The 27,870-nt window shown below is 53.8% G+C and overlaps 4 protein-coding genes across 9 annotated transcripts; 2 read left to right on the top strand and 2 right to left on the bottom strand.

The window, feature by feature from the left end:
* Nucleotides 1–26,518, bottom strand: MUL1 (mitochondrial E3 ubiquitin protein ligase 1). Of its 6 annotated transcripts, none has more exons than XM_026720842.2 (10): nucleotides 26,279–26,518; nucleotides 25,493–25,641; nucleotides 25,116–25,228; nucleotides 24,586–24,708; nucleotides 24,306–24,440; nucleotides 24,123–24,219; nucleotides 2,614–2,741; nucleotides 2,343–2,430; nucleotides 1,860–1,980; nucleotides 1–966 (listed from the first exon to the last, which is right to left on the bottom strand). In XM_026720842.2, exons 1-10 carry the CDS (start codon nucleotides 26,473–26,475, stop codon nucleotides 270–272), a joined length of 1,848 nt encoding a protein of 615 aa, XP_026576627.2. In that variant the 5' UTR covers nucleotides 26,476–26,518; the 3' UTR covers nucleotides 1–269. The 6 variants fall into 6 exon arrangements, with proteins under 6 accessions (XP_026576627.2, XP_087771060.1, XP_087771062.1 ...); XM_087914934.1 differs by lacking the exon at nucleotides 26,279–26,518 and adding an exon at nucleotides 25,989–26,223; XM_087914935.1 differs by lacking the exons at nucleotides 1–966; nucleotides 1,860–1,980; nucleotides 2,343–2,430; nucleotides 2,614–2,741 and adding exons at nucleotides 21,260–22,039; nucleotides 22,762–22,913.
* LOC113449730 (basic phospholipase A2-like) lies at nucleotides 4,764–6,628 on the bottom strand. The gene is made up of 4 exons (XM_026720854.2): nucleotides 6,552–6,628; nucleotides 5,909–6,053; nucleotides 5,055–5,161; nucleotides 4,764–4,943 (listed from the first exon to the last, which is right to left on the bottom strand). The coding sequence occupies exons 1-4, from the start codon at nucleotides 6,589–6,591 to the stop codon at nucleotides 4,777–4,779; spliced, it is 459 nt and encodes a 152-aa protein (XP_026576639.1). The 5' UTR covers nucleotides 6,592–6,628; the 3' UTR covers nucleotides 4,764–4,776.
* LOC113449733 (phospholipase A2 nigroviriditoxin basic subunit B-like) lies at nucleotides 8,403–15,282 on the top strand. Its single transcript, XM_026720858.2, has 7 exons — nucleotides 8,403–8,464; nucleotides 8,949–9,011; nucleotides 9,875–10,019; nucleotides 10,193–10,270; nucleotides 14,191–14,256; nucleotides 14,683–14,783; nucleotides 15,042–15,282. Exons 2-7 carry the CDS (start codon nucleotides 8,972–8,974, stop codon nucleotides 15,182–15,184), a joined length of 573 nt encoding a protein of 190 aa, XP_026576643.1. The 5' UTR covers nucleotides 8,403–8,464; nucleotides 8,949–8,971; the 3' UTR covers nucleotides 15,185–15,282.
* On the top strand, nucleotides 17,722–21,044 carry LOC113449729 (group IIE secretory phospholipase A2-like). Its single transcript, XM_026720853.2, is given in 5 exon segments — nucleotides 17,722–18,064; nucleotides 19,056–19,158; nucleotides 19,160–19,195; nucleotides 19,978–20,084; nucleotides 20,754–21,044. Coding segments are annotated over 5 exon segments (459 nt in total). The 5' UTR covers nucleotides 17,722–18,018; the 3' UTR covers nucleotides 20,921–21,044.
* Nucleotides 26,519–27,870: the final 1,352 nt, after the last annotated feature.

Consider the following 27,870-nt stretch of genomic DNA (forward strand, 5'->3'; position numbering starts at 1 on the left):
AACAGGCAACATCTAAAGATGATTTATTCACACGCACAAAGAGAGGAGAAGGAGAACTTTCATTCTGGCATTTTCACCAGAGCCACAGCCGGCAGTTCGATTCCAGACTGAGTGTGGGAACAACATCGCTTGGCTTTGTCCATCTGTGCAAAGAGCTACAGCTCAGCCCCATCCCCACCCACGAAACCCACTCCCCGTTTTACACAGCAATGTTCAAGCCAGTTCCTAAAGCAGCCTAAGGGTGGGGGGGGGGGAGCGTGCACCGCCCCTCAGCTGTTGTACAAAGGCACCACCCTGGTGATCAGCTGCCTGCAGATGGGGCAGCGGGGGGGCCTGGGCAGGGCCTCGTAACACTTGAGGCAGGAGCAGACGTGCCCGCACTCGAGGAAGACGCAGGCCCGGCTGTTGCCCAAGCAGACCACGCAGGCGTTGGTGGCGTCCCCTCCGGCGGTGAGGCCCTCCAGCATCTGACGCAGCCGCCGCTTCTCCCGCTGACACCGGTACTGTTTGTGCAGGATGAAGATGAGGAGGGCGCAGCTGGCCAGCCCACAGAGGGTGGTCAGGATCTTCCAGAACCGGACGCTCGACTCCTGCCGCTTGAGCAGTGTGTCGAACCCCAGGCTGCTCAGGCAGTAGCGCAGGCCCTGCTTGGGGGGCTGCAGCTTGATGGTGCCGCTGTCCAGGACAAGTTCACCGACCCCGGTGAGGGCCGCCCCGACGGTCAGCATCTCTTCGGTCTCCTTGATGCCCTTGGGTCGCTCTCCGCTGATGTAGTGGCCGATGGCATCTGTCAAGGACTGCACCGAGGGGTGAAATCTCTCGTAGACGGTCTCAAGGCTCAGCTCGGCAGCAGTGAGGGGCTTCAGGACCCTCACGGCCACGCTGGGGGGAACCTCGCTCCCCGGGGGCACCAGATCGAAAGGGACCGTGTTTGTCCTCTGGTGGATGATCTTTTCATAGTTGTTCCTGGGGAAATTTCATCCAGAATGAAAAATACCACCGTTGCACAATTTGTAGTTTCTCCCTTCTCTCCTTTTATATCGTATCCCATTACGAACATGCAGTGGAAAACTGAGAGACTTTAATGTGAGTTCTTGATAAACAGTCTCTAGAAATTGTTGCTGCTGGACCACACCTCCCATCTTCTCTGAATGCCTGGACTGGTGGCTTAAAGTAGGGATGTCATGCAAAGTGGGGCCAGCACCCCTGATCTGCACTGAGCCAGCCTCGAGGAAGCTGCATGGTTTCCCAGCCTGGATCCTAAGTTGCAGATCTAAACACCACCCTCCGTGAAGGAAAGGAAAATGCGAGGAACAAGGCTGCTTGACCCAGAAGCCAGGCAGCTTTTTAAAAGTGACAGACTTTAGTGTGGCAGAGACCTGAAATCTACTTCATTAGTTATAGCAAGACATCATGACACCGATAATCATAATTCAGAATGCAGCCGAACACCAATTAATGTGAAAAACAGTGAAACATATATTAAATTCATAATAGGGAACTGATAAAAAGAGAAACACTGAGATATTTCAATGCTTATCTTAGGCCAAAACACTTCAAATTTAAGCAAGTAGCTGAACTTTTTGATCATTTCCATGTACGTGAAGAAACTGAGTATTTTTATAGTTCTTATGACCATAAATAAATTAACCTCTGAGAAATCATGAAATGTTCCTACAGCACCTGGAAATAACATCTGTGAACCCCCAAAACTTTATCTCAGAAATAAAACAATGGCCTTTCTCAAAATCTTGGTGTTCTCATGTGATAGCTTACAAAACTCCAGGCTACAGTAACACACTGGCATTCTGGTCCTCATTTGCCCGTTATCAAGTTCGTTTCCAAAATGAGGCACTTACCAGAAGTGGGTGGTCCGGTTCCACACCATCTTGTGCTCCTGAAGGGTCAGCCTCTGGACCACTCCCTTGCAGCTGTCCACAAACTGGCTGTTGAGGCTTTCCTTGACGGATCGCACCACACCTGATCAGGCAGGAGAGACCGGGCAGTGGTCAGTGACCGGAAGGAGGGAGACACCCAGTGTGCAGAAGTGGCTAACGGATGGACCAGAGGCCAGTTGTTTAGAGCAATCTAACAGCCCTCCGGATGGATGGAGCAGCTTCCAGGGATATTGAGGGGATCTTCCAAAAGTTGAACCCCCCCCCCAATCTGGAGAAGAGTACTCAGGAGGGCGAATGGCCAGCAACCTCCCCAATGGTCAAGCATCTGTACACCCATTTGGTGAATGCTTAGAGTGGGACCCCTTATGAATGATGGCACAGATGTACTCTGAAGGTGGAAATACACAATTACGGCTACACAATTACCCCACAGGAAAGGTATACCTTCTATCACCGCATAGGGGACGCATTTCCCTGGGGCTTCTATCAGCAGGTTCCTTAAATCCTGATCCAGGGTGACTTTTTTAGCACCCTGGGGGAAGGAAGGAGAAAAACAGACTTCACAATAGCATCCTCTGAATCACAACAGAGATAGAGATCTCATTTTAAACAGTTCCTGTAGCTGCTCTGAAAAGTTGGAATCAAGCCAATAGGGCAGATGCTACAGAAACAAGCACAGGGGCCGCTTTGAGCCAGGATCCAAATGGCTGCTCACCTTCAGGCTGTCTGCAATTTTTGACTTATGTCTGTAGACGGCATAGAGGATTGCAGTAACGGCCGAACTGGTTGCCAGAAGGATAATTTCACCCGTCGAAGTGTGACTGGCGGAGTCCATGGTTGTCCCTGTAATAGGAAAAGAGAGAGAAGCACCAGTTCTACTTTCCTTGGTCTTCAAATTGTCCATACACTTACAGCCACTCGTTTACTGACCACTCGAAGTTACAACAGCAGTGCAAAACTTAGGACCGTTTTTCCACTTACAACCGTTGCAACATCGCCATGCTGACATGATTAAAATTTAGATGCAACTGGTTCACATTTATGAGGGTCCCGCGGTCACTGGATCCCCTTTTGAGATCTTCAGATCGGGAAAATCAATGCAGAAGCAGGATTCACTTAACAACCATATTAGGAGCCTAACGACTGTAGTGACTCAGTTAATAATGGTGGCAAGAAAGGGGGCAAAACTCACTTAATAATTGAGATTGTCGAGGCCTACCTGTATATTCCCTCGTCTTTATCTTTCTTAGTAGGGAGGGCGCAACCACAACACACAAGCAACCCCACAACTATCGCAAACTGGGTGGCTTTGGGACAGTCGCCTCATTCTCTGTCCAGCCCACCTCACAGGGTTGTTGAGGGGAAAACGGGAGGAGGAAGGCTTTTGGGGGTGCCCGGAAGGGAACTGGCCCGCTCCTGGGGCAGGGAGTTTCGCGGGCGGACGCCCAAGAGGTCCCGCGACCTCCCCGCCTGCCAGAAACTTTCGGGGAAGAGGCCCAACGGCCCGCTGAGGGAGCCCCCACCCCTCGTTTCCATAGCAACCGGCGGGAAGGCCGACTACCTGCGTCAGGACGTTCCGGCAAGGCACTTCCGGGAAGAGTGGCGCTTGATGACGCCAAAAGGCCGCGCGGAAGAGCTTTTGCCATAGAGAAGGTAAACACGGGGCTAGAAGAACCAGGAAGTGAGACTCTGATGTCAGATATGGTCACTGCGGCATATAGACATTGGAAAAGTATAGAGGAAACTATGTTGTCTTCGAAGCTTCTTTCAAACCCATTTTGGCAGCCTATTTGGCCTACCTTGCAATGCTGTTGTAACTTTTCGTTTTTCTGAGGTTTTTCATGGGAACATAGGGGCCTGGAGCTAACCAACAAGGGCTTTGTCTTCCTTCTTTGGACTGCAAACTAATGGTGGCCATTCATGGAGGCTCCTGCCTTCCTGGCCTGCCTTGCAAAACTGGCATCCTTTTGTTTTTTTGCTCTCACCCACAGTTGCACCTGTGGACTTTTGCATCTTCAACCCCCACTCTTAAATCTCCATTTTGATGTAGGTTGAAATGGGGAGGGGGGAAATGAAGCCCCACTGGCGTATTTCGCACCCAGGACCTCCAGCAGCAGCAGCAGCAGCAGAAAGCTCCGCCCAGCAGCTCAGCACAAAAATCCACAACAAAAGCCTCCTTCCCTAATGTTCCCTGGTATAGGGAACTCCAATTCTCACCATCCCCGGCTGATGCCATTTGGGCAGGGGACTATGGGAACTGAAGTCCCAGAGGATGGCGTTGGATCGTGGAGGGCAGGGGTCTCTGAGCACTGTGGGGAAGACCCAAGGACAGGAAATCATTAGCATTAGGAAGGAAGGCCACCGGGTGATCTAAGGGTTGTAAATCGGACAAAAACAAGAAGCATCCTGCCAAAGGGCAAAGTCTGTCCATGCTCTTTCCAAGAGATCTGCATGATGCCTTGGAGCTGAGCTTAACCCAAAGGAATTGTGCAGACTTCTCCTCCTCCGTGTAAATTTAAGAGCCCCTTTGGCTCACAGCTTTGTTCAGTCACAGCTTCTTAAATGATACAATTCAAATTAAACCACTTTTTTTCAGACTCAGCAAGATCCACCATCCTATTTGTTCCCATACTCTAAATTTCTGCCCGAAATTTTCCCTTATGCACAGCTTAGAAGACTCCTTTCCCAAATGAACGATTTAAAAGAAAAGTAAATGTTTATTATACACGCTTACACTACACTTCTCCGGCCAAATCCTTGATTGAGGTTTGGGAGAACCCAGAGACAAGGCTCTATTTACAGTCCCCGCAAAGGCCCAGGGGCTGGGAGCGGGGGGAGGCACGCTGGCGGGCCTGAATGCCATCCACCTGGCCCCCCTTCAAAACTCGGGGCCGGGAAAACACTTGGGGGTCATCTCTTTGCACATAACAACAGGAAAATGTTGCAGTTTGCGGTTGTAAGTTGGTGCTTCCCTTTTGAAGCACAAGCTGGCGTGTTTGTCGCACTCACACGCCAAGGTGGCACACACCGATCTGTTCTTGTACTCTGTGGGCCGGAGAAGAGAGGATCAGCCCAGGAGGGGGGCGTCTCAGACCCTTCCCAACTTCCACACCCCTGGGCAAAATTGTGAATACCACAAAACCTGGGAGAACTCACTGCACTGCACTTTGTTGTTGATAATCAGGTATCTGTAGTGGTCGATGTATGGATGGCAACCCTGGTGGTGTAAATTTTCGTAGCAGCAATCGTGGTTATAGCAACACCTGGGCCAGAGAGGCGAAAGTCAGATTTTGGACAGAGAGAGAGAGAGAGAGAGAGAGAGAGGCGACACAAAAACTTTCCTTCCAGCACAGAAGCTCTTTTGAAGTCGTTTCCCTCCCGGTGTGAATCGGACGGGAATCTTTTAAATCTGAAGGGTGTTATTCTCCACATCCTTTCGAGATCCTGAGCCAAAGTGAGCCTTAAAGCTGGCAGCCCAACTGAGCTCCCTGGGCAAGAAAGGGAGGAGTACCAGTAGCTCTTGACGTTACAATGGCACTGAAAAAAGTGACCTAGGACCGTTTTTTCACACTTATGAAAAAGTGGGAAGAGTTTTCACCCCTGTAGTCATGTGATCCAAATCTAAACGCTCAGCAACTGCTCACACTTATGACGGTGGCAGTGTCCCGGGATCACATAATCTCCTTTTCTGACTCAATGGGGACGCCAGATTCACTAACTCAACTGCAGCAATTGCAAAATTGCACAATTTTGTACACAACTGCACAACTTAACAGCCCTGGCAAGAAAGGTGGTAAAAGGGGAAGCCTTGGGCTCCACTGTGGTCGTAAGTTGAGGACCAGCTGTGTTACAGAAGACTGTCGCTCTCTTTTGCGCCTCGTCCCACAGCCAGCGGGGTTCCCGCGGGGTGTGTGTGTGTGCTGCAGAAGGGGGGGGGTCATGCAGCCACTGGGAGCCGGGTTCAAAAGAGGCGGTGGGGGGGAGCCACTGTGTTAGGCGGCTGAACTCACGTGTCTGTGGGGTCCCTCGGCTTCCCTCGCCCACCCTTCCCGCAGTAGCAGCCGTAGCCGTTGAAGTAGATGAGCACGTTCTTCTGTGTGATCCGCTGGATCATCAGCTTGAAGTTGAGGAGGTTGTTGGCAGTGATGGCAAACACTGCAAAGAGAGGGGGAAGAGGCTAGTCCTCAAGAGGGTGCTAGGAAGGACATGCAAGCCAGGATGGGTGGACTCCAGCTCCCGAAATTCCCCAGCCAGCCAGCCAGGCTAACCCTACCCATTTCTTTTTAAAAGGAAGCCTAATACACATAAATGCTTCTGCTTTTCTCTTTAGAGGGAGGGCAGGCAGAGAAGAAGTTGGCCGTCCTTGGTGAAGCTGAATGCGAGAAAAAGTCCCAAACCGGAAAAGAGGAAAAACAAAACAGAAAGAGAAGGAAGCCAACACAGGAAAATGAAAAAAAGGCCTGGGGGAAACCAGGTCGCCCCAAGGGGGTAACGGGCACGTCTTTCCAGAAAGCACCCTGGGGACAGCCAGGACCAGCCTGACGGAGAACCTCTGTAGACCTTCAGGGAAAGCAGATCCCACGTTCTCTTTTCGAGGGGAGGGGTCTGTGATGAAGAGGAGAATGAGAGACCCTGGAACCTAGCAGCACTTACCGCTCGCCCCCAGCACCATGGCTACGTGAACCAGCCTCATCTCGGGAAGGGCCTGGGGAGGAGAAGGAGGAGAAACAGGCGGCTGCCTGGATCATTTCTACAAATAACTCTTATCAGAGTTGGAAGGGACCCCTTCTAGTCCAGAAGTCGCCAACCTTTTGGACCTCGGGGAGCACCAAACTCATAATTTTAAATCCTGCGGACCAGAAACCCTGGGAAAATCCCCCCAAAAGTCTGCAGGAAAATCCCTCACCCTGTTTTCCTACTGGTCAATCATTCTTTACTGTCTCCAGCTCCATTCTTAGGGGGAGGGACAGAGAGAGAGAGACTTTTGGCTTCATGCAAGGAAAGCAGCAGAAGCAACAGAAGTCTTTTTTTCTCTCCCCCAGACTCTGCCAGAAATGAGTCTTTGCCGGGGCAGCCTCTTGGAGCAGGATACCTTGCAGGGTCCCGAAGACTCATTTCTGGCAGAGTTTTGGGGAAAGAAAGAAATAATTTTGCTGCTTTCCTTGCACGCAGCCAAAAGCAGAAGAAGAAAGAAGTGGAAAGAAGCAGACCAGTGGCCAGGCAAGGTGCATGGGGCGAGTCATGGGAAAAGCCCCCCCCCCGCACCCTTCCCCCCCTCCCTTCACTACCTCTTCTTGTTTGCAATGCAGGCGATGCAAGCCTTGTGTTCCTGAGGGCCATGTGGGCGGCACAGCCTTGTGTTCCGTGCAGCCTGCATTAATGGCTTTGGGGGGTGCTTTGGGGGTCGGACAAGTGGGACTTGCCCTTGAAGCCCTGCAATGGTTCAGCTGGGTTATATACCTTGTCCCAGGTATGCCAGGGAATCTCCCTCGGCTGGTCACCTCCCAGCTCTTTCCTCTGTTCTGGAGGGCTCCATGGGGACCCGCTAGGAAAGCTCAAAACCCACAGACGGGCTTGTCCAAAAGCGAAGCTGTGTGACTCTCCACCACTGGGCAGAACCACGGCAGTTTTGTTCTGGAAGGCGATGGGATTGTGATGCCAGGAACTCTGGAACCCTTGTGGGGGGAAAGGCAGGGCCTGAGAAGACTCCTCCGGAGAAGGAGGCACGAATGGAGAGAATGGGATACAGAACAGAAGAGTCAGAAGGGACCTTGGAGGTCCTCTAGTCCAATGCCCTGCTCAAGCAGGAGACCCAATGCTATTTCATACAAATGGGAGTCTTCCTCAAAAACCTCCATTGATGGGGGAGCACCCACGATTTTTGGAGGGAAGCCAGTCCGCTGATAAATGGTTCTGTCAAGAAATTCCTCCTTATTCCGAGTATGGTTCTCAGAATACATTTGGAAGGGACCTTGCAGATAATCTAGTCCAACCCCGTAGCCAAGCAGGAGACCCTATCCAATTCCGGGCAAGTGGCTGTCCAGCCTCTTCTTAAAAGCCTCCAGTGACGGATCACCCACCATCTCCAGAGGGAAGCCAATCCACTGATTAATTGTTCTCAGTGCCAGGAAACGTTTTCTTAGTTCTAGGTTGAATCTCTCTTTGATAATCTGCCATCCGTTACTTTCTGTCCTGTCCGGAGGTGCTTCGGAAAAGGTGCCTGACCTTGCAGGGTCGTTGTGAAGCAGAGCCAAGCTGATGAATGGAAAGCTGGGACTTCCTTCCAAGCAAACGGATTTCTTTTTTGTACTGAGTGAGTTCTCCTAAATTCGCTTTTTCATCTTTATTGAACTATGGTGAGAAATGAAACTGCTAAGGTCAAAAATTCCCTTCTGGCTTCCTGTTTTTAGGAGGGTGGGTGTTCCAAGAAGCACAAAGAAAGGGAAGTTGAATTTGGGGGCTGAATTCCCCAAAAGGGGGAGGTCCCTCTGGAGCCCTCTATAAACCCCTCCAGGTAGTTTCGACTTCTGCAGCCCAGAATCCTCTCTGTTGCACTGCAGGGACAGGTAAGGGGGCAGGACGGAGGGAGCCTTACACCCCACAGCAGCTTCCCAGAAGTGTCTTCCAATTCTCTTTCTCCAGCAAGGCAGGCATAAATTAAAATGCACTTGCAAAATTGTACATTGCAAGGTTTCTGTCCATGTGCAGAGTACAGCTCTGTTTTTTCACTTCTGGTCTCCCATCCTCTGGAAAACAGAAGTTGGGGGTTCTCAGGTTTATTATGAGATGATTTGTGGGAGTCCGTGGATTAGATTAGATTTTGGATTTTATTTCTTGGACCCTGCCTTTATTATTTTTACCAATAACTCCAGGCAGTAAAATCCTCCTCCCTCCTGGGATTCCTGTGCTTTGCATGGAGCGTTTCCCCACCAGAGGCAGAAAAGTCACCCCTCAGCTGTATTGGTAGTCCTCAATGTATAACTATTCATTTAGGAAGCTTTCAAAGTTACAACGGCACTAAAAAAAGGGTGACGTGTGACCATTTTTCAGAGTTACAACCTTTGCAGCTGAAGATGAGCCCTTCCGTCCTGCTGCTCTTCCTGCTGACTTCTGGTAAGGGCCCGAGAGTCCCCCCCCCCCCGGGATGGTGGTGGCTTCTCCCTTTCTGAGGAACAGCTGGACAGCTGCCTCTCAAGGAGGGTTGCGTTGCTTTCCCTGGACCATGCAGGGGGGTGGACTAGATGATCCTTTGGGCCCCTTCCAGCTCCACGGTTTTACACTGGGGTGGCTCAGCCCAGAGCCCGTCAGAAGAGGGATCTTGCAGGCGTCCAACTGAATTCATCAATCCAATCTGACTTTTATTTTAATCATGGTTTGCTGAACAAGCCACAATTAGCAGGATTCACGCAATGGATCAGAGCATAAGCTTAACTTACAAGCCAGGCTTTGGCTGTGTGGCCTCCGAGATGCATGTTAGCTTTCAGGACCAGGGACAGCAGCAAGCCAATGAGGGAACCTGGTCTTTTTCCCCCCACATGACTGTGGCAAATGAAACTGGACACAACTCATTTAATGATCAAATCGTAGGGGTCCAGCCGAGGTCATAAGTCGAAGACTCTCTGCAATCCCCCCGTGCATCCGCTTTGGTACATGGGGATGAAAACGACAGTTCTGGTCCTTGATTCCTGTATCATCCCATAGAACATCACTAATAAATTAAGTTGCATTATGGTTTAAAGCAGGTTTCTCCAAACTTGGCCCCTTTAAGACTTGTGGACTCCAACTCCCAGCAGGGCTGGCTGAGGAATTCTGGGAGCCGAAACCCCCAGATCTTAAACTGGCCAAGTTTGGAGCCCCCTTGGGCAGTTTAAGGGCCAAGCCACAAAGTCCTGGTTCTCACTAGACCAGAACAAACCCACAGATCCAGTCTGGGATCCTTCTCATTTCCTGCGATTTCAACCACCGTTGTTTTCCAGAGCTGACCACGACCCACGCGGACTTGGTGCAACTTTACCGCATGGTCACCCAAGTGACAGGCAAGAAGGCGGTCCCCTATTATTCCTCCTACGGGTGCTACTGCGGCCTGCGGGGTAGAGGGAGGCCCAAGGATGCCACGGACAGGTAAGGGGGTGACCCACTGTCATTTGCCCCTCTCTGGGGAGCCGGTGGGACTCCAAATCCCAGAATTCCCTCTGCAACATGCTTGGAAGACCCCATGGAGGCCAAAGGAAGAGAGAGAAGAGGGGGCGTAGGCTCCTTCCCGGGAGTCACCCCCTCTTTGCCTGCTCCCACAGGTGTTGTCAGAGGCATGACTGCTGCTATGGCCAGCTGCAGAAGTGGGGGTGCCGCCCCCACATCACCAGCTACAGCTACCGCTACGGCCAGGGGAAGATCCAGTGTGGTGAGTTGGCTTGGCTGCAGGAAGCTTCCAGGACCTATTTTGGGACACACACACACACACAGAGAGAGAGAGAGAGAGCTTCTGTTCCTGGGCACAGTCAGCCCATGACCACAGTGGGGACCAGATTTACTGTCACTAGCCAAGGTGAGTCATGCTTGATTTTACAGCCTATTTTTTTGCCATGGTTGTTAAGCCAATCACTACACTTGCTAAATGAATCACACTGTCATTAAACAAATCCGGTTTCTTTCACTGACCATGCGAGAAAGATTGTAAAATCAGGTTGGTTCAGGAGAGCCGTCATAACTTGAGGACTACCTATAATTTCTTCATTGTCCTACTCTCTTATTTTACTGCTCCGTTATTTGACTTTCCCCTTGTTTAAAATTTCTTTTCATTTCCTTGTGAAACTGTCCCTGGTGAGATGGGTGATCTTCACTTAATGACAACTCTTCACGCCTCTCGCCTGCTTTTCTCTCCTGAGGGGGCTGTGGCACCCCAGAAGTGAAGGGGGGATTGAGGGGGCTGTGAAAGGAGGCTGGTGCCAACCACCCCCAATCTGGGGGGGCTTCGGTCTCACAGCCGTGAGCAAAACCTCCTCCTTGGGGCTCCTTCCTCCACCAAGACGGGGGTGCCCTCTCCTCCGCTCACGGGGCGCTTCTGTTGCAGGCAGCAGTGCCAGGCGGTGCCAGGAGGCCTGCAGCTGTGACCGGGCGTTGGCGCTGTGCCTGAAGCAAAATGCACGCTGGTACCAGAAAAAATACACCTTCTACCCAAACTTCCTGTGCAGGGGGCCGTCTCTATCCTGCTGATCGTGCCTGGCAGGTTGCCAAGCAAGTCCAACCAGAAAATAAGCAATAAAAACCCTTCTAAAACTCTCTTGCTCTTGTCGGGGGAGACTGTAGGCCGACACACTCGAGACACACAATTTTCACACAAAAAGGGTGACTCCGCGCCCTGAAATTCGGGGCTGAGAGGGTAACCCCAGAGGACCTTTCCAGCAAGGGGGTGGGTGTGGGTGTTTTTGTAGCCGATGGGCAAATCGATCTGCACTGACGAAGAGGAAGGCTGTTGGTTTCCTTGCAGACGTTTCATGACCCAGCTACGTAACCTCATCAGTGCTAGAAGGGAGGGGGGCTGGAGGAGGAGGAGAAAGAGCAGAATGAGGAGGACGAGGAGGGTCTTTGCTGCTCAGTTCTGAGCATGAGTCAAGGACCACTGCGTGAAATTGCAGGGTCTTCTTCTACACGGTCCAGCTGAATCCAGGGGGCTTATCAGGACAGACCCCCTTTCGAGGGCTCCCCCAAACTTCTCGTCCACGTTATAAAAACTCAGCGGTGGGGAAGAAGTAGAAACGTAACTTGGCTGTTTTAAGGCCTTAAGGTCCCAGGACCAGTTCCTTGACTTACGGCCTCCTTTTACCCCAAATGTCTGCCCCCCAACAGAGAACTTAATGGATCCCACTCGAGAGGTACGAAGTCCCCCCCCCCAGCCTCGCCCAGGAGAGCCCCCCCTCCATGGAGCTTCGGCCGGCCTGTGGAAGAGCCCCAAACGAGGCCACAACGGCATGGCTGGCGCCGGCCCACATTGACCGGCGGGCCGTAGGGAGAAGACGCCTTTCCCTCATTGTGGCCCAGCCATCCCCGCACCCCGCGTGAAACCTGGCTCTGGAGAAAAAATTTCCATCCCTCCCTCCCTCTTCCTTGCCCGTTTCGGGGACCAAGCCCGTACGAGGAAAGAGAGCTGGGTGACGAAAGAAGATGCCCGTGGCTGCTGACCTTTGACCCCCGAAGCTGCCCCAACAGCCAGAAGGTCAGGCTTGCTTGGAGACCGGAAGGGAGATCGGCTGGAGAGGCTTCTGAAGATGGCCCTTCAGGTGAGAGCGAGGATCACCTGCTCGGAGGAATGGGGAAGTGGGTGCCCTCCCTCCCTCCCCTCCCCTGCCTATAAAAGGTGCCACCCGCGTCTTTGGGGGGGGGTCAGAGGAGCAGAGGGAGCTTGGAGGGAGGAGGTGGGCTGCTTCCAGAGCCCCCAACGCTGACACAAAGGCGGCCAGGAGTAAGTACCTGCGACTTGGCTCTTTTCCCCGGCCTCTCTCCTCTTTTGGATCCTGGCTATCCTTATCCAGGGAGTCCTCGACGTACAACAGTTCGTTTAGCGGCCATCCGAAGCTACAGCAGCCCCGAAAGAAGGGGCTTAGGGCTGTTTTTCCACACCTACGACCATTGCAGCCTCCCCACTGTGACATGATCAAAATGCAGGAGCTTGACAACTGGCATGGACTTGCAACGGTTTCAATGTCCAAAATTTTCTGTTGCTAAACGAGAAAGTTCTCCAGCGACTTTTGCCCCATTTTACCGCCTTTCTTGCCACGGTTGTTAAGTGGATCAGTGCAGTTCTTATCTTAGCAACGCGGTTGTGAAGAGGCACGCGGCTAAATTCTCTTTGGAAGCCAAAGACCCGGCGGAGCCATAAAAGAAACCTCTATCAGGAGAAGGGCAAAAACACCATCCCACTTCAGTGGGTTTCAAGTGTTTGGTCGCACCCAGTTTTTTAAAAACTACTTAAACCTCTCAAGCAGCCCGGCCGGCCTCGGTTGGATTGGGCTCCTGTAACACCCACCCGAAATATTTTTTTTTCCCTGGAAGAGGAGAAAAAAGGAAGCTTTGTTTGCCTATCCAGGCAGTAAAATTATCCCCGTTTTGCAGCCACCCCTTGTTGTGAGTTCCTCTGGTCTTCAGAAGCAGGTGGCCGTAAAACAAGACCTGAGCAAAGAGGCACCTCTTTGCGTCCGTCTACTTGGACCCCAGGAGAGATTTATTTTTGATATCTTGCCTTCATCTGAATGTCAAGCCGCTGCCCAGCCCAGGCGGCTGACAAAACATCGTTCCAGATTAAAACCATTAGCAGGATAAACTCAAGGGACCAAACAAGATAATCTGCATTCAAGACAAAAGAAGAGCAAAGAACACAGTGTGACGTCTGGCTGCGGAACTGGGGTCAAAATCGGGGCGCTTCTTTGCAGGCCAAGCTTCCCGGTCTCTGGGCCATGGGAAGGGACTCTTGGCGGCTCCCTTTGGGGAAACGGAGTCACCTCCGCTCCCACAAGCGGTTTTGATCTTGGCCATCCAACTCAACAACTGTGCGATTCACTTAACAACTGTGACTGGCAAGAACAAATCTAATAAATAGATAAAAATGATTTTTTTTTCCTACCATGGCTAGGTTTCAAAACAAGACTGGCCACCCATTTGACTGGGATGGTGTAAGTTCTCCTGCCTTGGGCAGCGGGCTGGATTAGATGACCTTCAAGGTCCCTTCCAGCCTTAGGATGCCATGATCCTAACATTAACCCATCCATTTTCATCTCTAAAATTATTTTGGCCAATATTTAACGTTTGAGGGGCATCAAATCTTTTCTTTTTTGGGGGGGGGGAGAAGAAACAGCCCCAAAGCCCTCCCTCCGAAAGCCTGATGCCCCTCAGACGTTAAATATTGGCCGGAATAATTTGAGACCGGAGGATGTCGAGGTCATAAATCAAAGTGAAGGACGTTAACGCCGCCTGCTTGTTCCCAGGTCCAGATTCAAGAGGATGAAGACTTTCTGGATGGTAGCTGCGTTGCTGGTCAGCGGTGAGTGAAGCGGGGGCGGCGGGGAGAAAATACAGGAAGGCGTGCCGATCATTCTCCCTTCTTCGCAGAAGACAAACGGGGGGGCAGTCTGCCTGGGGTCATTAAGCGAGGACTGGCTGCATGTGCCATGAACCGTTCAGAGAAGCGGGGAAAGGGCCCTTGGTGTTTGAGACTTTTCCGTCTTTTTCCAGCCGGGGGGAGCCTGATCGAATTCGGGAGGATGATCAAGGAAGAGACGGGGAAAACCGCCTTCCCCTCCTACACCACCTACGGTTGCTACTGTGGCCTGGGGGGCAAAGGCCAGCCACGCGACGCCACGGACCAGTAAGAAGCTCCCGACGTCCCACGGCCGTCACCCCCACCGGGCCCGGAAGCCCCCCCAGGCCTTCAAGGGCTGCAGAGACCCTTCTACGGGGCAGGGGGGGGGGGAGGAGGCTGATATAAACGCAGACGCTAGGCAACTGACCCCTATTTATGACGGTCGCACGGCCCTGGAGGCCCTGCGACCCCCCTTGGAGGTCTTTGGACAAGCAGAATCGGGGGGCAGCTGGACTTGCCCCATGGCTGCATGGCGAACGGAAGAACTCAGCAACTGTGGCCAGAGACGTTGCAAAATGGGGCAAAGTTCACTTAGCAACGGTCCCGTTTAGCCCTGGAGATGTGGGGCGTCATTGTGGCCTTAAGCCAAGGACCTCCTGCGCTGGCAAGAGTTGCGTGATCTGCCCTCCCTCCCTCCCTCCCTCCCTCCAGGTGCTGCTTGACGCACGACTGCTGTTACGAGAATCTGACCGACTGCCACACCAAAACGGACCCCTACCAATACAGCCAGAGGAATGGGGTCATCTTCTGCGGTGAGTGGGCTGCCCAGACCTGGGTTCAAAGGTTTGGATCCTAAGACCCTTCCCCCAACTTTGGGCCACCTGCCCTCTCTTTGACTAAGCTTAAGGGGCAAAACTCAGGCTGTCCACTGGGGGGGGGGGGCACTCAGGATTCCCTGCATCTCTGGCTGCCCTCTGGGGGCCAGGCTGGGATTTGCAGCCTCCTGCGAACAAAGGCTGAGCCCTCGGGAAGGGTGCGCGGGGTCAAGCAGAGCTTTGTTCTCCTTGCAGAAGGCGGCACTTGGTGCAAGCAGCAGATTTGTGAGTGCGACAAAGCAGCGGCAATCTGCCTCCGAGACAGTCTGGACACGTACAACACTGAATACCAGTTTTATGTGGACCTCAATTGCAAGGAGGGTCCGAAGAAATGCTAAGTCTCAAAAAAACAAAAACCCCTTGAATTACACAATCATAGTTATGTTGCCTTATTTTCCTGGATGCAACACTGGTTAATAAACAGCTTTGCACAAACGATCAGCTTGCGGCCTCTCTTATTACGCCTCTTTGTGTACAATGCAAACACGAGAGAGGAAACCTGTTTGGCTGTCGCCCAGTCAAGGTTTTCCAATCCTCTTGTTACTGGGACCTTCAGTAAATTAACATTCTAGTCCTCAAGGTTCTGAATAAAGGAATTAGAGGGATGCTTTCCACTGAGCCAGGACACAGAATCAAGTTCAAACCCTGGGGACCGAAACAAGAGACGTGGGGGGGGGGGGCTCTGCCCCAGAGCAGCTTAAAGCAACCGGAACCTTTACCAGGGAAGGGCAGCCCCTGGATCAGAGAGCGGGAGTGGCTGATGGGCAGGGGTGTGGATCCCTGCGTTAGACGACCTCTTCCGCCCCATTGCAAACCTTCCTGCCAGAGGAAACCCTGGCATTTCCCCCCTCCCTGTGTGTTTTGTTCCAGGCTGATTCCACGCTTAATTAGGGATGCACAAAATAAACACACTCACAAGGAATCGTTGGCACAGCTGGCATTGCACACTCGGGCGAGGGAGGGAGGGGGAGCTTTGTGTTTGCTGCCCGTGGCTGCTTAAAACAGCTTCGGGGGGGGGGGCACGTGGCCTCCGTGACCTCATTCCTGGCTCTGGCTGGGAGGAGGGCTGGAAGTCCGACGGTTTTGTCTGCCTTGGAAGCCAAAGGCAGGAAGACTGACAACAGCTCATTTAGTGACCGCCTGGCGGTACAAGGGCCCTGAAGCACATGAGGTGCTGTCTTCACACTTCACACTTACGTCCGTTGCAGAGTCCCGGGGTCACCTGATCCCCTTTTGCGACCTTCTGAACAGCAAAGTCGGTGAGGAAACCAGATTCACTTACCAACCGTGGTCCTAACTATGCAACTGCAGGGATTCACTTAACAACGGTGGCAAGAAAGGATGTAAAATGGGGCAAAAGTCCCACGACAACCACCTTGGGCTCAGTTAGGGCCGTCAGCCGAGGACACCACCCCGGGGTAAGTAAAGCGGGGCAGAGGAGCTACGAACACGCACGGCGTCTTTGCTAGGATCCCTTGGAGGGACCCAAATAATGACCCTCCAAGCGCCCACAAGGGACCCCGAAGGGCAGACGATGCCACCGCAGCCCCGAGAGCCACCAATGGGTAAATTCACACCCTGTTGCCCACGTTTTCCATGGCCTTCTGGGGAGGCCTGGTGGGAGGACCTCACCTGCCGCTCCGCCTGGGGTCAGATTGGAGCCACGGACCAGTTTCCCCAGTTCCACCAGTTTGGCGCCTTGCCAGGGGCTGAGAAGAAAAAAATTCTCCTTATCTTCTTGATTCTTCCTTCAAGTGTTTCCTTTACACTTTCTCCCCTGCTGACTGGTGGGTTGGACACTGGATGCTCTCCAGGTCCTTCAACGTCTTGAGGCTCCGATGGCCTCTCCATGGTCAAGAAGGTAGGAAGCCGTGTTGGCTACTGAGAAGAAGGGAAGGTTATGTCCACAACAGAGACCTCAGACGTCCTTCCACCGTCCTTGGGCCAAAGCCCAATGACGGATATGGATGATGCTAGAAGATCCCAGAGAAGGCCTCCTCTGGAGCGTGAGGCGGCTGCTCATGAGCCTCTGGACCAGACCAGAAGGAGCGCTGGGTCAGACATCCGGGTGCTGGACTTACTTTCGTGGGCAGGCCACGACTGGAGCCCTGGGTGGCCCTGGGGCCCCCATTCCTAGCAGAACAGGAGCAGATTAAGACTGATTCAGAGGAAGGACCCAGATGGCTCAGAGACCCGAGGAAAGGATGTAGGAAGACTGACTGGAGGAATGGAGATATTTAAAGTGAGGAAGGAGAGAAGAACTCGGGGAAAACAAGACGGTGGTGGTTAGGGACAAGAAAAGAAACCGACAAGCAAGATGGCGTTACTCCACACCCACAAGGACTACATCGGATTACATTTGGATTTTAAAAATTCAGAACAACGTTGCAATTCGCAGGGTCAATGCAGGAAGTCCTTGATTTACAACCATTTGTTTAGTGACCATTCAAAGTTACAACTGTCTCGGACCAAACTATTACAAGCTGCAGCTGCGCCTGGTTGGCTTTCATGCTTGTTGCAACGATGGGCTTTGTGGTCCTTTCAAACCAGGGTTTGCTGGCTGCATCATTTCCGAACCACAACACAAAGAGATTGTGAGGTTAAATTTCAGGACCCAGGACAGCGTCTGGATCTACCCCTCAAACGCCCCCCACAAATTGAGTGCCAACAGGGTGCTGCTTCTCCTAGCGTGACCCTCTCCGGGGTGGCCGATTTGGGTGGCGGGGGGTAGTTTGTAGCCCTGGAGCTTGAGGGAAGGACGGGGCAGAAAGTGGGCCTGGTGGACCAACTTGGATTTGTGCACACCCTCTGGGAAACACCTGGCTGATGCCTGCAGGTGATGCTGGGTGAGTTGTGTCTTTTCCCTTCCTTTGATCCGAGGCTGACAGATCCAGGGTTGCTCTGACGAAGGCTGAGCCTTTCTAGCTGTCATAGCAAAGAAAACAGCCTTTGGCTGACTCGTGGCGCTCACGGCATTCAGTCCAGAGCCACCTACTGCTCTGTAAGCATCCACCGGCTGGGCTTCCTCCGGGATTCTGGGGAGTGGAGTTAACCAGCCGGAGGGGGCTGGACTAGAAGACCTCTAAGGTCCCTAACTGGACGTTTTCCTGCCTGGTGTGCTGCTCCTTCCAGGGGGAGAGAAAGAGAGACAGGACACCACACGGTCTCCAGGATGGCCCGTCCGCTCAGGGGCAGCAGCCCCTTCCTGCTCCTCTGTGGTGAGTCCTGGCTGAAAGGCAGGCGGGAAGGGAGGGCTGGACGAAGCGAGGGATGAGACAGAACCCAGCAGAGGAAAGGAAGGGCCGCATTGTCATCGCTTGTTCAAGGAATATTATTCCAACACGGCAGATTAGGGAGAATCACCCAAAAGGAATGATAGTCTTCGGAGTCTTACAGCTGAATCAAGGAATGTTTGTAGCTCTGAGCCGAAATGTTGGGTCCTGGGTGCTCTCCGAGCTGGGAGGTTTCCTGGCAGACATTTCAGGACCCAGCTAGGCAACATCATCAGTAATGCTGTCTAGTTTGGGGATGAAACATCCGCAACGAAACCACCAAGCTCAGAGAGCGCCAAGGACCCCTCCTTCGGCTCAAGGCGGCCCCAGAGCTCCCGCCGATGCACATCTCGGGTCCTTGGAGAACAAACGGAACATCCGCGCTGTGAGCTTCCCCTGGGCTCATGGGTTGGGGCCCCAAACGCACCATTTCCTGAAAACACCCCGTGCTGCTTCACACGGTGGATTCAACGTGAATTCATTCCTGGGGCGAAGGGAGAAATATTTATCCAAAAGGGAGGAGAGAAAAGGCAGGAGAAGCAGCAACGGACGGAAGCTCATCAAGGAGAGAAGCGGCCGAGAACCGAGGAGGAATTTCTTGAGGATAAGAAGGACCATCAATCGGTGGGACAAAGTCGCGGGGGCTCCCTCCCTGGAGATCTCCAAGGAGAGGCTGGGCAGGCCTTGGTCTGGAATGGTTGAGGGTCTCCTGCCTTGAGCGGGAGGGTGGGGGTGGACTAGAGGGCCTCCAGGGTCCCTTCCAGCTCTGTGAGCCTGTAATTCAGCCCTGGGGAGGGCGGGGGTGTCAGAATGGCAAAGAACGCCAAATCCTTCGAAGCCTCGGCCGGGCACCTGGTGGCGGAGGCTCCGTGCTGGCCCTGCCCACCAGGGCCACGCGGGGTCTGGGGCGACAGCTACCCCCCCCTCTTGCTTCCAGTTCTGGTCTTCGCCAGCGCCAACCTGATCCAGTTTGGACGGATCATCGAACACTTGACCGGAAAACACGCCTTCATCTACAACGGCTACGGCTGCTACTGCGGGTGGGCGCTCCCGGCAGCCGGTGGACGCTACTGACTGGTAAGTAGGCGGAGGGGGACCTGGGAGGGGTCCTAACCCCCCCCATTTCCCAGAAGAGCCAAAGCAGGCCAGCACCTCCACTCGGCTCGGCTTCCCACCACCACCACCAGGTGGGCGCTAGTGGGATTGCAGGTAGTCCTTGGTTTACGACAGTCCAGTGACCATTCGAAGTTGTGCGATCCACATTCAGGTGCTGGGCAACTGCCTCATATTTATGACGGTCGCTCGTGGTGCCCCTCTGAGAGCTTCTCCCAAGGAAAGTCAGTGGGGAAGCCAGGCTCACGGAGCAGCCGTGTTGCTAACCTAACAACGGCAGTGATTGACACAACCGCTGGGGCAAACGTCACTGGATAACTGTCTCGCTTAGCGACAGAAATTTCAGGCTCAGTTCTGGTCATTAAGTCAAGGACTGCCCGTAGTAGAACTACGAAGGGAACGACGACGAAGGGACTCTAAATGCATCGCGGGGAAAACCGATGAGAAATACGAATCAAGAAGAGCCGGGAGAGTTTGGTGCCCGAGCTGCTGCGTCGGCCGGTCAAAAGGTTTTCAAAGGAAAATTATTGATTAATAAAAGGAAACGAGAGAAACAGGTGGAAGAGCCCCGGAGCCCTGAAGGGGCCCCAGACAAAGAACTCCCTGTGAGAGCCGCATTGGAGGAGTCTGCTTTGTAAACTTTGGCCCAGCCGGAGGCCGAAAGGGACACACCCAGGCGGTTATCTGGCGGGATTTGGCACGCAGCCCCTTGGCCGCACAATCGTGGCTCTGTCCTTTGGTTCCAGGTGTTGCCAAGCGCACGACTGCTGCTACCAGGCCCTGTCGCTGCGCCACTGCAAGCCCAAAGTGGAGAAGTATTTCTACTCCCTCGGGAAAGACACCGTCACTTGCGGTAGGTGGCAACAACACCAGCCACGCCGGCACAAGAGGGAGAAGCTCCCAGGATCCCCGCTAAATAAATGCCAGGCTGGCTGGGGATGCTGGGACTTGGAAGTCCATGGGGCCTGGGGGGCGGGGGGGCAGGAGGATCCTTTGCAACACGCAGCACAGGGACCGCATTCACATAGAGGGTCTTACGACGGGTCCTGACCGGCTAGATTTTAAACAAATGCAGCTGTTTTTGGCCATTTTGAGCAAAAAAGGTCACAAATTGAGGCCAAGGGTCTGTGGCCGCAAACACGGATTGGTTGCTGAGCAGCCAAAATTTATTTCTTGAATTTATCTGCCACTCCCTTCTCTGTGGGGGTAAAATGTCGCTGGGGCAGGGCCGGCTTCAGGAGTTGAATCTGGGTCATCAGTCTCTTTTTGGGGGGGGGGGAGGCATCGTAGCTTTAAACTGTCACTAAGCAATCAGTCGTTAAGCAAGACCACAGGTAGAACGTTTTCTCCCCTAATTTCCTTTCCATGAAGTGTTTCTCCCAGGGAGGCTATTTAAGGACCGCCTCTCCAAATCTGGGGAGGGGCCCAGCTGGGAGGGGTGGGCTGCCCATTCTGGGAGGATCAAAATAAGGTGAGGAAAGAGCCCCGTGGACCCCTCCCCTCTCCCCTTCCTCCCCTCCAGGTGGGGAGACCGAATGCCGGCGGCAAACCTGCGAGTGTGACAAAGCGGCTGCCCTCTGCTTCCGCCGCTCGGTGTTCCAGGACCGATACATCTGCTACCCAAACCTCTTGTGCCAAGGACCCACGCCGCCCTGCCAGGACTCCTACCCCCTCAGGAAGCGGCGCTGAGGCCGGAGCTTCCCAGCTCGGGATGCCCACGGGGCCCACGAAACCGTCCTGTCCCTGCCTGCTCTCTGCCAGTCTCCCCGAATTGGGTCTTCTTGCGCAATAAAGCCACAGAGGTTCAGAGTTACGACACAGGCTTTTTTCTAAGTAGGCGATCGGCTAAATCCAGGGGGAGGGTTGGGCTCTGGCGTCCCAGGAGCGCCGATGTCTTCCCTCCCTAAACAAGCCAGAAGCCTTTCCAGGGCAGGGCAGCCCCCCCAGGGAGGAGACCCGCTTATCCCTAGATCCCCCCCAGACCTATTTTGGAAGGACCTGGAGTGAAAGAAACGCAGAAACGGCCTCTGGAGGAAAACAGGGTTTTTTAAAGGGAAAACCGAAACCGTCTTTTGCATCAACATTAATAAAATGACAAATGGAACCGAAAGGTGAAGGTTGAGATCCAGGGGGCTTTGCAGAAGAGCTGCCCACTTGAGGGAGGGGGGTATTCAGGGCACATAAAGCCCCTCCTGCCTCTCTCGCTGAGCCCCTTCGCCCCCGACATCTGAGACACCTGGACCAACTGAGGAACATGTATTTCGGGGTGGGGGGAAACGACTTCCTGCAAATGATGTCTTCTGAAGCCCCGGCATTGCCCTGCCAAGACAACCTTCCCAAGAGAGCAGCCCCCCGCTCACCAACCGAGAGATCCCAGCCAGATCGGAAGGGACCCTTTTGCCTGCCCTCGCCAGCCCCTCTTAGGCGGAACCCCACGGCAACCGAGGAAAAAACAGGAGCCCAAGTTCTGCCCAGCAATTCTTCCCGTGTCGATGGAAGAAAGGAAACTTCCGGGAGTCTGAGGAGGGGGCTTTGAGCCAAAAGGGGCAAAAAAAGGGGCCCCTGATCGTCCTGCCCCGATCGGCGCCCACCAAGGCGTTGCTGGGTCTTGGGGCTCCCCACTTTCTCGAGTCAGATACTGAGGGCCGCAAAGGTCTTGACCAGAGTGACCTGCGCCTGGGGGTCCCTGGCGACTGTGTTATTGTCCGAGGGGCTGCCCTTGCCGGCCAGGACTTTCTGACGGTGTCTGTCCTCCTGCCGCTTCTTCTTCTCCAATCTCTGAAGCTCCTTCTTCTGCTTGGTGGATGCCTGCCAGAGGAGGAGAGGGGTGGGTAGGAGGGGGAGGGGGGGGAAACGACCCAGGAGTAGCCTCCGCCCAGGGCCTTCTGAAGCCAACTTTGTGGGAGGAGACCCTCCCCCTCCTCCTCCTCCTCCTCCCAGAGATCTGGGGATCGATCGGGTGTCTGGAGAGGTCGGGAGGGGCTGTCCTGGCAGGCAGGGAAGCACGGGAGAGAAGCTGCTACCGTTGGGGCTCGGGTCCCTCCGAGCAGGTCTGTGTCTTCAGAGAGAGACGAGGGTCTTGGCTGCCTGCGTGGCAAGGAGGCCCCTGTGACGGCAGGTGGGAAGAGCAGGATGCCAAGCGCACGAAAAGCAGCGAAGGGTGAACGAGACAGCAACCCTCCGGATGGAGGCCAAGAGGGAAGGCCAAGAAGCTGCCGGGGTCCAAAGATGCGGAGGAGGAGGAGGAGGAGGAGGAGGGCAGCAGGGAATCTGCCGAAGGGTTTCTCCTGTTTAAGCAGGGGGTCAGACTAGAAGACCTCCGAGTTCCCTTCCACCCAAGGGGGAAGAGGGCGAATGCAAGACTGGGCGAGGGAACCGGGCCTCGGCAGGAGGGCTGGAGGGGCACCAAGCAGAAGGGGGGCCAAGCAGGAGGGGGGCCAAGCAGGAGGGGCTGAGAGACGGCGGCATCACGACAAAGAGCAGGCAGGGCTGGGAGGGGGAAGCTGCAGCTCTCTCTCTCTTTTAGGTACCTTTTGACCCGGGCGGTTCCTTCCCCAGAGATTCCCACTAGGGCTATTGTTGTTTTCGGCTTCCTGGCGGCCCAAAGTCCTGCCTCGGCTTCCCTTCTCGTCCCACGGGGCCGGCCTGGGCTGCGGGTTTGGCCTGTTGGCCTGGTCTTCCTCTGCAAAGAGAAGGGCCATGCTCAGCCGTGGGAGTCCTGCAGGGCGCTGGAAGCCTTCAAGGAGAGACTGGGCTGCCCTCTGTCAGAAGCGGGCAGGGGGTTGGACTCGGTGACCTACCAGGTCCCTTCAGACCCTGCCATTCTAGGACAAGCCCAGGACAGTGGCTCTCCTTCGCGTGGGAAGCAACCCGGTAACCGGCCGATCCAATTTAAGCCATTTGTAGAAAACATTTGCAGAAGCCTCAAAAACCCAGGCAGAGATTCCGATGCCGTGTTAAGAATCAAGTCGTGAACTTGGTTCGGACACTTAACTGTCTCCTAACTGGGTTTCCAAAGCAAAGAGTGTGTTGGGGATCAAGTTGGGGAGATTTCTGCTTTTCTAAACAAGACTTGCGTTGGCACAAACGGCGACTCTTTGGTCCTCGTGGGTGAAATGACGCCCGTTTCGGTTTTTCTCCTCTGGGGTTAACTTTGGCGAGAGATTTTCTGGAGGAAGGGCGGGCCACAAGGTTAAAGAAGGCCCTTCGCCTGAATCAGGGAGACTTAAGATGAACGTAAGACGCTGCGAAGCCTTCCTTCTCACTGAGGCGTGCGCCCATTTGCAAACACAACTGCACACCAACGCACACCAGCTTTTCCAGCAAGTAACTGATGCTTTTTCACCGTAAGAACACTTTGCAATAAGTGTAAGTCTTCGGAACAGAGTTTTCCCTGGAAAATTACTCGGCTTCAGCAAAAGTTTCCCTGGGCTCAAATGCTTAAAATCTCTCTGTTTTTCCTTCTGCGCTTAAACATGCTATCTCGATTATTGTGGAGGGTTTTTTTTACCGCTTTTTCTACAATACTTTGTTTTTCTATAATATTGTACAGATAGTCCCTGACTTACAACCACAGTTGAGCGCAAAATTCCTGTGGTTAATGGAGACATTTACATGAGTTTTGCCCCATTTTACAACTTTTCTTGCCACAATTAGTTATTACGTGAAGCTGGCTTTCCCCTTGACTTTGTCAGAATGGCCATAACTGTGAAAAATGGCCATAAGCCACTTTTTTTTCAGTGCCATTCTAACTTTGAAGAGTCACTAAATGAACTGTTGTAAGTTGAGAACTACCTGTATGATATTTTTCTACAATATTGCATTTGGGATTCTTACCCCTGCTGTTAGGAAGTAAGGAAGTAGGGAGAGGAGAGGAGAGGAGGGGACTTACGGAGGTTTTCCAAGTCTTTCATCTGGAAAAGGGCAAAGATGGTGGACTCAATGCTGTAACCTTCTGCCTCTAGGACTTGGGCAATTAAACCAACATCCTGACGAGGGAAATAAAGAGAAACACCTAGAACAAATTTCAAGTGTCTGCGTTGTCGTCGTAAACCCGACTCCCCAAAACCCTCACCGAGCATCCGGTGGCGTTGTGGACCTTCTGGAGCGCGTCGTCCATTTCGTCCTGGCTTTCCTCTTTCGGCTGCGGCTGCCTCTCCCCCTTCGCCTGGAGGGCCTCCTGGTTTGGGGATTCGTTTTGGCACAGCATCTGGGCAAGTCCAAAAAGGGTGCAGGGGTGCGTTTGTGTGTGGAAAGAGAAGGGCTCCACTGGCTGAGCTAGCAGGCACGTCGGGAGGGCTGTAACCCCCCAACCACCCACTTTTGCCCCAAAGCCCACTGGGCAGCCAGCCAACCTCCATCTGCAGCCAAGCGGGAGCCGCTGAGTTATCATTGATCTTTCGGACGCTGTCGTAATGCTCGCCATAGCGATAGGCGATGTGCAGCTCTCGGGCGTTGCTCTTGTCTGTCCCATGGATCTGCGGAAGGAAAAGGGAGGCTTCAGACAGTGTGTGTGTGTGGGGGGAGAACTTTGCATTGGGGAGGGTGAGGAGGGGTTACTAAAACCAATTTTCAACATGGAGGGAAAGAAGGGAAGTGGGGAGGGACAAACAAGCAGAGCTAGGAGGCAGAGGTGGCCACGACCAGCTGAAAACCAACTGGAGTTTACAACAGAGTTGTAAACTTCCAGTGCTGAAAACGCCCGCCAGACATTTAACATTTTCCTCTTTTGGTCCCATTCTATATTACAGCCCAAGAGCCCCTGGCAAAGGTTCCCAAAACCTCCTTGGGAAGGAGGCCTCCAAAGCCTTCCCTGAGTTTGGGGGAGCATCTCCCGGCAGGGCAGGCCTTCCAGTGGGCCTGGCGCTGTTCTTGGGAGACCCACCTGCCAAAGGGGGGCGTTTTGCTGGTGAATGACAATGTTCACTTGGTTGTTCCTCGCAAAGGCTACGATGGCATCGTTGCCAGCAAACGTGCCCGGCTGGGCCAAATTGGCAGCTGGAAAAGACGAAAAAGACGTGAAAATCCAAGGCTGAGAGTGTGCAGACCCAGGAAAAAGAGCCTCTGTGGAAGGAAGGGGAGGAGGGCCACCAAGACGCCCCGATTCCTCAGAGGTCCCTGGAAAGGAGAGGGAACCAAGTTGGCTCCTCTTGGGCTGCTCTGCAGCAGGGACTGGCACAAGGGGGGGGGGGGTGCGGCGGAAAAGCCACCATCGACACTGAAGGACTGAAAGCCCAGCAGGGCAGGGAGGAGGCCACGCACTGTGCTTCTCAAAGGGGACGTCGTCCTCCACGAAAGGCTCGAAGTCTGGCCGCTGTTGGATCATGTAGGCTACAGTGTCCTGCCGGTGCTTGAGGTGGTTCCGTGAGTGGCCCTCCAGCTGGTCCCCCAGGGCCCTGAACAGGCAGTTCCTGGCAGGAGGAAGAGACAACGGGGAGGTCAAAGAGGGCCACAAGGATGGGTCGGTCCCAGCACCGATCCCCCCGTTGGAGAGCCCGGCCCACGGACTGACTGGTGCCTGACCTTTCATTCTAACGATGATGATTGCGCTTCTGCATTCTACCTTCCGCTCTCGTTCCTTGTGGCGGATCTTATACTACTTGTTTTTATTTATTACAGTACTTACGTCCTGCCTTTATTATCCTTACAAATAACACTTTACTTTTATTTTATTGATGACCTTTTCCTGCTGCCCATTCTGCCCTCCGAGGTGACTCTGGGCGGCATAACATCCGTGCCTGTATTTATATTTGCTCACTTTTTAAGGTTGTTCTCTGGCCATGAGGCGGTCATAAAGTCATTGGACTGGATCAGCTCAACTCGTGACTGAGAGACAGGCGGCATATAAATTAAAAAATAAAACACTCTAGTCCTCAGTGAGGAGCAGGGCAGGTGGGAGACCAGGCCACAAGAGTCCCCCTCACCAGCCCAGCCCACCTCACAGGGTTGTTGTGAGGGAGGGGAAGCCCCCCCCACCCGAAAAAGGCGGGAAGTCCGCAATGACGTCAGAGCCGCGCCACGTAGCCGCCGTGGGCGAGGCTTGCTTACCCGTCGCCCGGCACTTCGCGCAGGCGCAGTCCGAGCGCTCGAAGCTGCTCGTTGAGGCCGCCGCCGCCGTGTTCGCCCTCGCCCTGGGCCCGGTTGCGCCTCTCGCGGGCCAGCGCTCTCCGGGCCGCCCGCTCGTCCCGCTTCCGCTCCACCTCCGCCTTCCCAGGACGCGTCCGCGCCGCCTGTTTGCGGGACATCACCACCGCCGTTCCCGTCGGCGCGGCCCTCACCACTGCGCCTGCGTTGCCTTGGGACGGCTGTGGGAGCCTATAGAGGGGAGGAGCCAGAGCGGAGGGTATCACGCGGTAAAAGTGGGCGCCCCCGTGGTGGAGGACTGGAATTGCACCTGGCGAACGCTCTGGCTTTTCTTCTCCTTTATCTCCCGCCCATCGCAGAAAAAGCGCATAAAGGCAGCTTTGGACCCTCTTGCCTTGAAGTGACCGAATTCTTATCAAACCGGGGGAGAATTGGCTGGTCTAAAGCCTGGGGTCTTGCAGCGGCCCCTTCAATTGGATTAATTTACTCAGTTTTAACAGCTGCTTATGGGGGGTTTGTAGGTGTCTTATAATAAAGCCCATCATTTAGAATACAATTTAAAAAAAAAAAAAAAAACCAGCCGGGCATGTTCAACTCCACCATCCCTACAACAGATGAATAAAGGAATCCCAAATGGAGGTGGATGTTCCAGCCTAGAAATAAGGAGAAATTAATTATCTGGCGGAGAGAACAATCAATCCGTGGAAAGGCTTTGCCGCCAGAGGTTGAGGTGGGGGGCTCCATTCCTGGTGAAGAGATTGGACAGCCATTGGGCAGGGGGTTGGACTAGAAGACCTCCAAGGGCCCTTCCCGCTTTCAGGCTCTTCCAACAACTGCACCACCTGAAAGGGGATCAGCCTGGAGTCTTGCCAGGCCCCGTAGGCCGCTCAACCTCATACCAAGGGGAACGCTAGGGGGTTTCCAAAGCCAGGGCATATTCCCTTCATTTATCACCCTGCCCTCTGCCCATTATTTATGGCCTTGTTTTTTTACGAGTCCCCTGGTGCATTCCAGAGAAGGGCAGTTCACAGCAGCTGAATCAAAGCCACCGCAGCCATCAGGATGTCTCCTCAGGATGCGTTTCATCAGCCTGGTGGCCTCCAGAGCAACTTTCTGCCAACATAACAAACCCAGGGGTGGTGATCGAGGGAATCCTGGATCGGTTGAATGCTCCAAACCTGAGCTTGTAGCCCTCGCATCTCACACGGCCCGGGTTCCCCCCGCCCTCCGCTTTTCCAAGACCCTCGCCTGGTCCATTTCCGCAGTGGTTCCTTGCAAGGATCTGCAGCTCCCCGCTTCCCCCTTGCAGGAACAGCTGGTGGGCAGGGGGCTCTCGAGAAGCCTCGGGCAGAGCAGCCGGATTTCTGGACGACTTCTGTCGGTTATCAGGCGTTGGCTTTTGGCCATGGCTACCCCAGGGAAAGGGCAGAGCGGGTTAATCAGTAACTCTGCAGCCAGTTAAGGGCGACCCTGCAGGGATCACTGTTTGTTGACTCAAGCACCTTTATGCCACTTCTCACCATTCCGCTCAATCCCTTCGGCGTGTTCGGTTTAAA

Source organism: Pseudonaja textilis, chromosome 18 (genome assembly GCF_049901715.1).
Source record: "Pseudonaja textilis isolate UNSWEBS1 chromosome 18, rPseTex1.2, whole genome shotgun sequence".
NCBI lineage: Eukaryota > Metazoa > Chordata > Lepidosauria > Squamata > Elapidae > Pseudonaja > Pseudonaja textilis.